General features: G+C 43.0%; 1 protein-coding gene across 1 annotated transcript in view; it reads right to left on the bottom strand.

Annotated features, from left to right (window-relative positions):
• The window catches only part of NRG1 (neuregulin 1), a 1,068,557-nt gene extending 1,055,606 nt beyond the window's left edge, over positions 1 to 12,951 (bottom strand). The window contains exon 1 of the mRNA XM_066380304.1: positions 12,210 to 12,951. Coding sequence (XP_066236401.1) covers positions 12,210 to 12,951 — 742 coding nt within the window. The remainder of the gene's footprint in view (positions 1 to 12,209) is intronic.
• Positions 12,952 to 13,176: the final 225 nt, after the last annotated feature.

Raw genomic sequence — 13,176 nt, 5'->3', positions numbered from 1 at the left:
ACTAACAGGAAGGAGGCGGATGATATCGGCACCTTAATCATTAACACGGACTTTTCAATAGCGTTTTAAAGAGAAATATTACTAAGTGCATAATGACCAGTAATTATATAGCAAGTTACTAGAAATAAAACTACTGAAAAGTTAATAAAAGTGATTAAAAACAGTGGAAAGATTACTCATCAATATATTCAATACGCCAAGGCAGGTTTAACCTAACACTTTGGCTTTTACCGGCAGTGTTATCAGCCATTTTAATTTATCCCGCTAAGAAGAAATGTGCATCATGAAACCCAATTAAGTCAGCAGTGATAAAGCTGAGTATTTCTCCATAGCCCCTATATCAAAATGATTTGTTAAGCACAGAGGCCTAAAAGGCATCCTCACATTACAGGAAAAAAAACACAGTGACTGTGGTCTGGCCCTCTGCGTTTTCAACGATATCAAATGAAACCAAACATAGTGAGCATGAAACTTTAAATACTTATTGCAAAGTATTTTGCATGATAAACATGGATGGTGGTCAAGATCTGTTTTGCACATAGCTATTGGCTCTACCGCTGCACTGAGGCAGCAGAAGACAAATTTGTCCACTTTTCAGAGGATACCTATGCCATTTAAAATACAATGACCATCACAAATAAGAACACTGCCTATTTCAACCAATCTGGTCTGAAATGAAGTTCAGCTATGTCTCAGGTGTTAGTACAGGTCTCTATCAAAGGAAAGGAATGCTAGAACACCTGTGCTATGTCCATTCTCCGAACAGAAATAAACTATTGTAGCTGAGCCATTCTGTATTTGGGGTACCACCTGTTACAGTGGTTAGTCTACGCTAATGCATTTACTATATGAGGAAGGCAACGTTCTAAGGGGCAAAGACCCTTAAGTAACACTCAGTCCTTGTTAAATATCAGTATTTCTATTAGAAATAGCATTTGTTGCTTTTCCTTCCTAAAAAGTAATATGCGTTCATTACTTAAAAAATTAGAAAAAAACAAAATAAAGAAAATTCTAAACATCAATAATTCTAATGCCCAGCTGTTAACATTTTGTTATGTAACTTTCAAGCCTTCTATTTCTCTTCAGATTTATAGTTAGATAGATGAAGTATTGAATAATTAATAGGGAGATAAAAAGTAATCATACACAAATTATATAACACTCTCTCACTTGACAATATACTATGAACATATGTTTAAGTCATCGTACTTTCTTCTGCCCCAAGACTTTTAAAGGCTATAGAACAATCTTTTCTCTAGCTACCCAGTTTTATTTAACCATTATTCTGGACAAAGGGAACAGTACGTGCAAAGGCATAGAGGCCTAACCCCACTTAGTATATGTGGAGCAATGCCAACGGTGTGGCACAGGGTTTCCAGCCAGAGAAGGAACTAGGTAAGATGACTTGGACAAAAATTGGAAGACCTTATGCCATTCTAAGGAGTCTGGATTTTATCTTGATGGCAACTGAAAGGTTTCACATGAGGATATAGTATAATATTTTGTTTCAGGAAGATCACTTGAACAACAGTATAGAGAATGGATTTAGGAAAGGGAGCATCCCCAAGGAAAGATAAGAGGCCGTTACCATCACAACAATAAAAAGCAGTACTACAGAAATAACGGAGCTGGGGCAGAAGGGAGGAATTACAGACGTGTGAAGGAGGTAGACTCAATGGGAGCTGATCCACACACTGATATGGGGCAGAAGGAGAGGTTTCTGGTTTGGAGCAACTAAAAAGACATTGATGCTATTATAGGATGAGGGGTGAAGTGAATACGTACCAGCTCCTACGACTCTATCTGGCACAGAAAAAGCTGTCAATCAAGGAAACCACTGGTAGCAATAGTAGTGACTGTAATAGCCATAGCAACAGTCGTTTCATTATTACTCAGATGAACTGGCAGGTTCAACACTGTATAAAATGTTTACTAGATGCAACACTGTATAAAATGTTTACTAGATGCAACACTGTATAAAATGTTTACTAGAAAGTGTCTACAAGAAGCTCAGGTGAATCATCCAAGTAGTTGGATATATGGATCTAGAGCAAAAAATAGGGCTGGTTTACATATGGGTTTTGGAACCACAGTTTATAAGCAGCATTGGCTCTCCTGGATGAGAAAAGCTCACAAGGGGCTCACAAAGCCAAACAGAAGGAAAAATAAAACCGGACACAGGCCCGTCGAGTCCCACCCTGCCCTGAAGTGCCTCTTCATGCAGTAATTTAAAAAGTCAGATCAAATCATTCCTTACTTGAGAACTTGTTTCTGTATTGCTCATTCCATTCAAGAAAGGACAAAAATATATCATTTTTTGCCCAAACCAGGAGAATCATGAGCTCAAAATAAATGGTCTCTGAACCCAGCCGGGCATGAAGGCTCCGCCCCTGCCCTGTTCAGCGGGATGCCACCCCGCTGGGCCCCAGCTCCCACCGCTCTCTGAGCCGCCTCCAGGCTCCGCCCCTGCCCTGCTCAGCCGGGTGCCACCCCGCTGGGCCCCAGCTCCCTCCGCTCTCTGAGCCGCCTCCAGGCTCCGCCCCTGCCCTGCTCAGCCGGGTGCCACCCAGCTGGGCCCCAGCTCCCTCCCTCTCTGAGCCGCCTCCAGGCTCCGCCCCTGCCCTGCTCAGCCGGGTGCCACCCCGCTGGGCCCCAGCTCCCTCCGCTCTCTGAGCCGCCTCGCCCTTTCCCACAACAGTGCTGGTTCTTAGAGTGCTGGCGTAGGTTTTTTCGTTAATAAAAACTCGTAGTAAAACACTTTGAATACTCTTTGTCATTTTATTAAAACAAATGACAACTTTCTTGCTTTATGTTTACAGTTGTGGATTGATCAATTAACCACATTTTAACATTTCCAAGACGGGCCTGCAGAAACAACGGTATTTGCTTTTTGATGATGTTCATGAATACAAATAAATTAGTGTGTACACAGAAGGACAAAATGATACAAACAAGTCAATGGCGGCAGAAAGATTTGGGGGAGGAGACACCTTCTCCCCCCCCCACTCCCTCCCCCATCATTAAGCTCTCTTACTCCTCTTTCAGATTGTTGAAAGTCTCACAGTTGATTTTCCAGGATCGTTCCCCTTAGAACCCTGAAATGAGAGGAGAGGAAAAGACAAGCTCCAGGGGCACAAGCAGAAGTGGTTTGTAACCAGGGTCATTTCTGAGCTGAGGACCAGATGCGCTTTGAACGGGCCATGAAAAAGACTTCAGTTCTATCTTTTCATTTTGCACATTAGGGAACTGAGACCCAAAGAAGTAAGGTTATGTACCCAAAACCACAGGGGCACTAAACTACAGAGCTGGGAGTGGGCAGTTCTGACTCTGAAGACGGGCACTTTGCATTTGTGAATAAACTGAGGACACTTGCAGGACACTGGGGACTACAGGGTGAAGCAAGACACATCTACCTTCAGAAAATTTTAAAAATACTTCAGTTTTATTTTTTTTTAAAAAAGGAAGACAACATAAGGAAAACCCATAATAGCGCCATGTATATAGTATGCAGTAAAAGGTGTCCTGTGCTCAAGGGCTAGAGGGAGTATTTCGGGCAGGATCGTCACCAGGGCTGCCACGGAGGCAGGGGAATCTGGGGGCTGTCTCTTGAAGAAGATGTAGAATTTCCAGGGGCAAAAATGAGGGAGGAAAGAGGTGCGGGCAGAGGAAATGGCAAATGTACACCAACAGGAGGATTGAGAAAGTGCATGGCCCATTCATGGAGCAACAGCCAGGGACTGGATAAAAGTATTCTAATAGTAAAAATGAGAAAGATTAGACTTAATTTGGAAGACACCGAATGTCAGGATCTAGAGTTAACTATGATGCATCCATGCAAAGATTCAAAGCCAGGAAAGAACTGTAATAAAATTTCGTATTTTAGAATGACTCATCCTCCAGTGCAGTATTTAATGGAAGGTGATTTGGAGCAGAGGACAAAATAGAGGCAGGGAAATTTTTAAAAATGAAAAATTAATAAATGTGTAAAATCAATTTAAAAATTCTGATACTACTCTAAGTGCAATAAGGTGCCTTTCTGGACCACACTGATAGCAATATGAATAAATACATGTTCTTATATATACGTAAGTTTACTCTTTAAACCTTTTATTGGTTTTTATTCAGCTGTTACCTGTTGTAATTTTTTCATTTGGTGGCTTCAGAATTCAAGAGCCTAAATGACAGGTAAATTAAAAGCTGAATAGATAAACACATCTGTATTATATTCTGAGAATGTTTGTCTCTTATTAATGACAGTATAATTAGAGGCACTAAATTTGAATAGAAAACAACAACATAAAAACTGATCACCACCACTTCACACCCATTAGGGTGGCTATTATCAAACCAATAGAAAATTACACACATCGGTGAGAATGTGTAGAAAGTGGAACCCTTATGATTTACTGGTGGGAATGTAAAGTGGCTCAGTTGCTGTGGAAAACAGTATGGTGGCATGTCAGAAAACTAAACAGAACTACCATGTGATCCAGCAACTCCACTTCTGGGTACAGACCCAGAGGAACTGACAGCAGAGCCTTAAATAAATGGAAATCTGTACACCCCAAGTTCATAGCTGCAAAATTTACAATAGCCAAAATGTGAAAGCAACCCAAGCATTCACTGACAGATGAACGGAAAAGCAAGATGTGGTAAGTATATACAAGGAAATACTCATCTCAACAAGGAAACTCTGACACATGCTAAAACATGGGTGACGCTTAGACGTACTAAATGATACAAGCCAGTCACAAAAAGGCAAGTACTGTATTTTGCCATTTGACTGAGCTCATTAGAATAGTCAAATTCATGGAGACAGAAGTACAGTGTGTCCGTAAAGTCATGGTGCACTTTTGACCGGTCACAGGAAAGCAACAAAAGACGATAGAAATGTAAAATCTGCACCAAATAAAAGGAAAACCCTCCCAGTTTCTGTAGGATGATGTGGCAGCATGTGCGCATGCGCAGATGATGATGTAACACCGTGTATACAGCGGAGCAGCCCACGGCCATGCCAGTCGAGATGTGGACAGTACAGAGGAAAGTTCAGTGTGTTCTGTGGCTTGCTAAATTCGAATCCGTGACCAAAGTGCAACATGAATATCGGCACATTTATAACAAAGCGCCACCACATAGGAATCACATTACTCGGTGGGATAAGCAGTTGAAGGAAACCGGCAGTTTGGTGGAGAAACCCCGTTCTGGTAGGCCATCAGTCAGTGATGAGTCTGTAGAGGCTATATGGGATAGCTACCTAAGGAGCCCTAAAAAATCTGTGCGTGAGCCCACATCGAACTGCACCGAATAGGTATGAAACTGGGAGAGTTTTCCTTTTATTTGTTCCAGATTTCACATTTCTATCATCTTTTGTTGCTTTTCCTGTGATGGGTCAAAAGGGCACCATGACTTTACGGACACACTGTATAATGGTAGTTAGCAGACAGTTACCGTGTCTGTGCAGAGGAGCAGCCAGGACACCCCTGCAGGGACAGAATGTGCTGCCACTAGGGGGGCGGAGCACCACCCGCCAGCAGTGTCTCCGGGCCGATGGGGAAGTGGAGAGAGGGGTGTCAGTATCCCTGCAAGCCCCAAAGGACCAAGGACGGGCCATCCACCTGCAGTTCGACCGAGTGCTGATGCGATGTTTAACACTGAGGGGGAAAGAGGGAAAAGTAACTCATCCAAAATCTCTTTGTATTACTTCTTAGGGATACAAGAGGTACTTGTCTAGCTTCAGTTAAGGAAACACCTGTGGGGGAGATCAAGGAAGAACACAGAGTTTCTGAGTCCCAGGATCTAGCACCCAAAATGCATTGGAATAATTTGAGAGAGAAAAAAATTTTTCCCAGTTGGATCTACAGACTACACAGAGTACACGATGTTCATACATAATGGAGGAAGCACGGATTTTAGGAAATTAAATAGCCTTTCTCTGAAGCCCAAAGGTCGACGCAGAGGCGAGGCCCTTGGTGGTAAGAGGAGAAAATGGTGTCCTGGTAAAACGCGGCTCCAAACGCTCCTCCCTACACTTCTCCATCTCGCCAAGTGACAGACCCGAAGAGAACGCATCAGAACAGGGGCTTTTCCTTGTCTTTGAAAATTTAACCAGAAACAGTGATTGCCACTATCTAAGGAGCTCTCATAGGTGCTTTAGTCACGCACTCATTTAATTAATTATTGAAAAGGTATTTAATCTCCACATAGAAATCAAGTTAGAGGTGTATAACAAAGAGGCAAAAATAAAAAAAAGATACAAACTCAATGAGTGGTAGTTACAACCTCGTGGTTTCAGTAAGCCCCTCAATGTCTTAGCTTCTTTTGCCTTAATAGAAATGCCCAGATTAGAGACAACATTTGGAATGACAGTATTACTGTAGTGGGCTTTGCAAATTTAGCAAAGCAATGCTGCACTTCTCCTATGTCTTGCCCCCCATACCCTGGGCTCCACAGTACACCCTCTACCAAGACTAGATACACCCACTACCAAGAGTGCCCTCATAAGAATGTCTCCTTGTGCAGAGTTCAGTTCAGCTCACATATTCTGGCAAAGCAGGGCAAGAATAGAGGAAACGACTCCATCCTCTGGGTTCTCTTGGCCCAGCATTACCTCTGAAATGCGGCTACCGGCTCTTGAATCATGCACATCACTCGGAGCTGTTTTCCTACAGGTCCCAGCACACTGGTGCGCGTATCCAAGGCCAGAGCCAAGGGCTTTGCAGGGCAAAGCCTCTGAAGTGGAGATGCAGTGCAAGTTAGCACTGCTGTCCTGATGGGAAGGACAAGAGCCTACCAGGAACAGAGAGACACCATCTACATTCACCATCTGGCAATCTAAAACCTCCATTTCCTACATAATTGAACGCACACAGCTTAATTCCAACATGTCAAAAATAAGGGTTAGCTAGCGTGATAATGAACAGCAATCCTCCACTTTGGTCTCTTACAAAGATCCACCCATGAGTCCACTCACACTTACCCAAGCATTTCTCTGTGGTAGCCTCATACGGAGATAGGACAGGCAAACACCTATGAAGTCTGAGTTAGGAACTGATAGGACCATCTCCCACATACCATTCAAGCTGCAGGTGAACTAAAGTGCTTCTCTTTGTTTTGTTACTTATTATGGAAAAAATATAAAGAAACTTTACTAGGTCCTAATGGGGTGAACAAAGGATAGGATATAGTTTCCAAGGAAACTATTTGCCATAGGAAAAAATAAATAAATAAATAAATACACACACACACACACACACACACACACACACACACACACACACACACTGGTTCTCTTGAAAAACAACAAATAATAGTAATAAATGACCACTTCTGCATCTCTCTCTAGGATTCCTAGATGGCAAGTCTATTTTGGGAGCAATTGTTTCTGATCAATTGGATCTGTGTCCAACTTCATCAAAATGTCTTTGTATCATTCGGGGGTGGAGGCCAGGAAGCAAGCTTCAGAAACAAAGTTGCCTCACACACACTCAACAATACAGAAACACAGGCTCCGGAATGTACTGAGCTCAACCGAGCAAGACTTCAGTCTGTATTCTGTAAACTCTCTAATAATTCGACTTCAGATGTAAAAGTATGACAGAATATACATATCAGTCATCAGTTCAAGTACTAAAAAGTGACTGATCCTAGAGAGAGTAGTTAGGTCATACAATCATTCAAAATGTTACTTTATTTTTAAGTTATTGTATGATAATATAAAAGCACAAAGTATCATAGGCATGCACAAATTTAGAGCATTCATATATGGATAGAAAACTGTCCACAACAGCCACTTCAGTTATTTAAAAATAAGAACGTTAAAAATTACTTTTCACTTTCTTATGAAAATTTTGACTAAGGCATTTTACACTATTATTTTTGGTAACAAACTGCATGAGTCAGTAAGAACCCTAAATTTTTACCTTCTGTTTCCATTATATACTTTTTTCATTACAGACTTCCAAGGAATATAAAAATCAGTGAATCCCTACCACTGCCACTCATTATATACTTTTTGTTTTCATTATTATCACTTATTTCTATAAGGCTAAGCAAAATACCCATTCATCCAGAGCTATCTAGAGAGATAATTTTTTCGTATCATTTGAGCAGTTCAAAAACAACGAAACAAAACCCCAAGTATTGCAAAGTACTGAGGATAGATGAGGGTTTAAAGATGTTAGGACATCTGGCCAGTTCATAAATTGACACCAAAATTTAAAAAAAATAGGTTTTAAAAGATGTTACATTTGTAATTAAGAAAATACAGGAAAATGGACATCAAAGCAAAGAAGATTTTCTGAACAATGACTAGATTACAAGAGCACTGACCTGCCCAATCACGTCTTTTGCTCTCATTTGCTATAAATATATAGGCCAGCAGGAACGTAGCTCATTGTTTTGACCCTCAGTGCTGTTTAAGCTTCCCAGTCTTAACCTAATACATTAAGACATATGGTAAGACATTCCCTAGATTCGGAAGATTTGTGGATCTTCCACAATGGATAAGAACTATCCTTTAGTACTTATAAAATATTCTAATTTAAATATTTAAATTCTCCTTTAAAGATATATGTATTTTTTATTTTAAGGGGTTGTTTTCCCAAATGACTTATCTTGCTTTCATTTTTTAACATAAATATTAAAAAACAGTTTCTCTACTCAACAGAAAGAAGTGTTTTATAAATAGTATAGATTTTTGAAAGTAAGATTTACTTTTTTTTTTAGATTTATACATTTTAAAGAGCAGTCACAAACACTTGGGAAATTAAATTTACTTGTGTATTTATGAAATATAACCAGTCAAGCAGTATCTATTCCTATTGCTACTCCCTTAATATAGCTTTTACTGAAAATAATTTTCTTCAATGCTGGCTGGAAAATCCCTATTGCATTTTTCTCATTTTCATAACACTATAAGGTCAGCACACTTTATTAAATAGTTATCGAGACTACTAGAAAAAGCAGTGCTACTTACCGTAAATATTTGATAAACATGTTTACATTATCAATACATTCACTATTATATGATATACCAAATATTTAGATTGGCTTGTAAGAACACAACTGATATGCAAATCTTGTATGGCCCAATTATAGATGTTATTCAACATCAGTATTCTTACTCCTTTTTGGAAATTAGCTTCTGCTTAGAATAAAGGCAAGGCTCTGAAAACTAAAAACAAAGCACTTCAAACAATGATTTGTTTGAGTAATAGAAATACAATTGAACAGCAAATTATTTTGCAGTATGATAAATATAAAACCTAGAAATATTTTTTTCAGTTTCTTCAGTGAATAAGAGAAAAGACAAAGGCTGTCAGGACTGTAAATAGCTGTCAAGGGCGTGTAATTTACAAACTTTAAGTATAAAGCAAACAATCTATGAAATTCTGTGTTGTCTTCCAAAATACACTAAACATTTTCTGTTTCAAATGGTCCAATTTTCAGAAAAGAGCTTTTTTTTTTTTTTTTTTTTAAAGACACTACTCAGGAGTTTAGCTTCAGGGGAAAAAAGAAGACGAAGAAAATAAAAACCTCAGGGAAGACTTCTATTAGCTCACTGCTGAAGCTAATCTGTTGCATGTGAGCAACTTGTAGAAATCAACACTGCAGCTGAACGCAGGAGAGCTGGAAACCGTTCCCCAGGGTATGAGATGGCAAAATGACTTTGCCATATTCCTTCTCCAGCCTTATGCCAGGGCTCGGGCAGGAACCCAACCATCACGCCCCCAGGGCACCTCCTGTTGTTAGATAAGAGGCCTCTGCTCCATCACTGTCCTTGAAATCTGACCAAAAGCACTCCGGAAGCAGTTTAACCAGGACAAATCAGCCCCAATTCTCTCTGTAATTTTTTTTCTCCCAATTGTTTGTGTTCCTTTGCCTGGTAGGTTCTGAATGACATTGTTAACTGTGACCACATAACCGGATAAATGCGCAAGTTCTCACACACTTTTACACCCAACATTTCAAGTACAGATTTACTGTGTTTACATTATATAAAAGAGCTCATTTACTTGTATCCTACCATGTTGCAATAACTACTATGTCTATAAAAATGCAAGAGAAACTTTTAGCACAATTTCAGTTAGTCTTTAGCTACATCTATTAATTAAGGTATCAAGCAATATCCTACTTTAAAGTAATAACACTAAAATCACCAAACATACACAATAATTACACAAATCTAGAGCACTAACTTCATGGTTCCCTAATCTACTCAATTACACAGGGAGATTTCCAGTTCATTGAAAAAAAGAAAAAGAAAACCCTGTTCTGTATAGCATGCCACAACTTACAACTATGTATTTTGTTTGATTGGCAAACAAAAGGGCAAAACTACCTTCAGTAAAGCCTTTTTGCATTAGAGGCACAAAAATAGGATAGAATTACTCCAGACAACATGATTTTTCCATTTCCAAACATCCTCTAGGCGCTTATAAGAACTTGACCCATGAAGCTCAGCATTTATTCCTGGTTAAAGGGCAAACAAAGCCAATATTTGCTAATCTAGTAACACCCCCCAATTCTAAGCATCATTGCTAACTACAGTCTCCTTTACATTAACTTTCCGCTACGTACAGTAAATAATTCACAACTCAGATGGTTTGGGCTAAAGGCAAAATCCATCCTGAATTACATATAATATAATGTCAAGATTGGACGATAGCAAGGGTTAAAAAAAAAGGTTTTGTTTCAAGACCCTCTAACAGAATAACATATGCTGCAGTACAATGGTGTGGAACTTCTGTGTTTCCTAATAAGACAACTCCCAACAGAGCATTCCCCATGTTTCACAGTGACATCTCCCAGCCAGACCCAGGGAATCCCAACGTCACTCAGCTTTCTTCAGCACCACTGTCTGAGAACAGCTTCTTGTCCACAGAATGGTGCAGTCTTAACAAGTCTCTGGCACCCAAAGTGCACTATTAAGATAAGGAAATGGTGGATGAACAATGCTGTTTCCTGTCAGTAAAACCAAGTTATTAGATATTAATTAACTGCAGGATATAATTACCACACATGCTAACCACAAATTTCAATAATTGGCCATCCCAGATACAGATTCAAAAGAACTGACACACTTTGCATCTCAGGCAGACTGACCAAGGAATGATGCTGAGTTTTGTAAAGATTCAATTAGCCCAACCATCTCTTAGACAGATACATAAAGACCCAGGAAAAAGCTGTTATGCATATTAGAATTTGTGATGTGTCATCATGTTAATTTATGGTTCGAGAAGAAACCCTGCTACGTTTTAGTGATTGTGCGATAATCAGAAAATTATACAGCTATTTAGAACCTGGAAATTATTTTATAAATGTCATGCCACCTCAGAAATGTAATTAGATTATCAGGTAATTTCTCACACCTGGTCAATTTAATGAGCTATAAAAAGAATACTTTTCGGTGGTAAATCCGAAAAGGTCTGGGAGATCCAGTGCTGAACTTATCTGCTAAAATTCTTCAGGGCCTACACGTGAAGCCCCATAATTGCATTCGTCTGTTCTGATTCACTCAAGTGCCAAAAATATACTCCAAACCAAAATATTGTGAAAACAAAAATGCTCGAGATGAGTTCACCAAAAAGCCCCAACCCTGTACTTCTCACATGCACATATTCGCGAGGTACAGACTGAACCTAACTGTCGGACACTGAGTTCACCCCAAACTGCCACAGTCAGAGGAATCTCGGCGGGCTGTCCTCTCCTCGCCATGGCCCTCCGCAGACACAAGACTGACCATTCGGGACTCCAAAGTGAAGGCAAGACATTAAAATCCTATTGGACTCATCTTTCCTCTTTCAAAAGAAAATCAACACCATGGCAGCATGTAATCAGCAGTTCCTAACCAAAGCCAAGTTCAGTGCTGCGCTCAGGAGAAAGCAACCCGCCATTTCCATTCTGCCTGGTGAACAAAAAACCCCAAGGGAATGAAAAGTTTCACGCGTCCCTAACCAAGGACCAAACTTGGGCTCTTTCCCCATGGCAAAGCCTAGAATACAGGAAACTGGAGAAGGTGCTGCCTGTGGAATCAAATCGGCGAAAACTCCTTCTCTGAGGTTTGCACAGATAAGTCTACCCGCCCGAGACTGAACTTGCCAGATGGCATCTGCCCCGCAGCCGTCGAGCCCCGGCGCGCGCTCCTGGCGGCCCGCTCGCACCTCCCCGCGCCGCCCGGCCGCAGCACGCCCCAGGGGCGCGGGACTTACCGCACCGCTTGCACAGCACCCTGCTGACCTCCTTCTTGAGGTTCCGGCCCGTCTCGAGAGGGGGGAAAGATGCTCGGAAGGCGGCCGGCGCTCGGCTGCTGCTGTTGGCGTCGGGCTCCATGAAGAAGATGTAGCGGCTGTCCTCCTTGAGCCTCCCGCAGGAGGGGACCGCGGGGTGGCCCCAGGCGCCCAGGCGCACGGTGAGCAGCGAGTCCTTCTTCAAGCCCCCGGCTTTCACCGCCCACACCTGGTGCACCTTCACCAGATAGGGCGCCTCGTCCCCCGGGGGGCCGCCGCTGGGCGCCGGGGCGGCGGGCCGGGAGGGCACGGTCCCGTTGGCGGGGGGCAGCGGGTCCCGGGCGGGCGGCCCCAGCGCTCCCGGGCCGGCGGCTGGCGGCCGGCGCTCGCGTCCCCACGCCCCTGCCTCGCCCGCCGCCGCCGCCTGCCTGTCGAGTGCCCCCTGCTGCCGCCGCGGCGGGTGCACCTTTCCCTCGATCACCACCGCGGCGCGCTGAGCCAGCTCCTGCACCGAGCCCACGCTGGGCGGGGAGGCGTAGCACAGCGAGGCCCCCGCGGGAACCGCCTCGTCGCCGGCGGCCGCCCCCGGCGCCAGGCCCGCGGTCCCCAGCAGCAGCAGCAGCGGCAGCAGCGGCGGCGGCGGCGGCGGGCGGCGGGCGGGCCCGGGGCGCGGGGCCCGAGGGCCGGCACCCCCGGAGCGCTGCGGGGCGCGTCGCCATCTCATGGTGTGAGGCGCGTGCGGGCTCCGCGCTGTCGGTTCGGACTCTGCCGCGCTCCCTCGCTCTGCCTCCCTGTTCCTCTCTCCTCTCCCCCACCCGCCTCCCCCCTTACCCTCCTCCTTTTATTTACTTATTGGGGGGGTGCAGGAGAGTTGTTTATGGGAGGAGGAGGAGGAGGAGGAGGAAGGGAGGGAAGAGGTGGGTGGAACCACAGAAAGGCGAAGAGGTGC

The sequence above is a fragment of the Saccopteryx leptura genome, chromosome 4, assembly GCF_036850995.1.
Source record: "Saccopteryx leptura isolate mSacLep1 chromosome 4, mSacLep1_pri_phased_curated, whole genome shotgun sequence".
NCBI classification, from domain to species: Eukaryota; Metazoa; Chordata; class Mammalia; order Chiroptera; family Emballonuridae; genus Saccopteryx; species Saccopteryx leptura.
The sequence above is the reverse complement of the archived record's forward strand: the minus strand, read 5'-3'. Positions and strand labels throughout refer to the sequence as shown.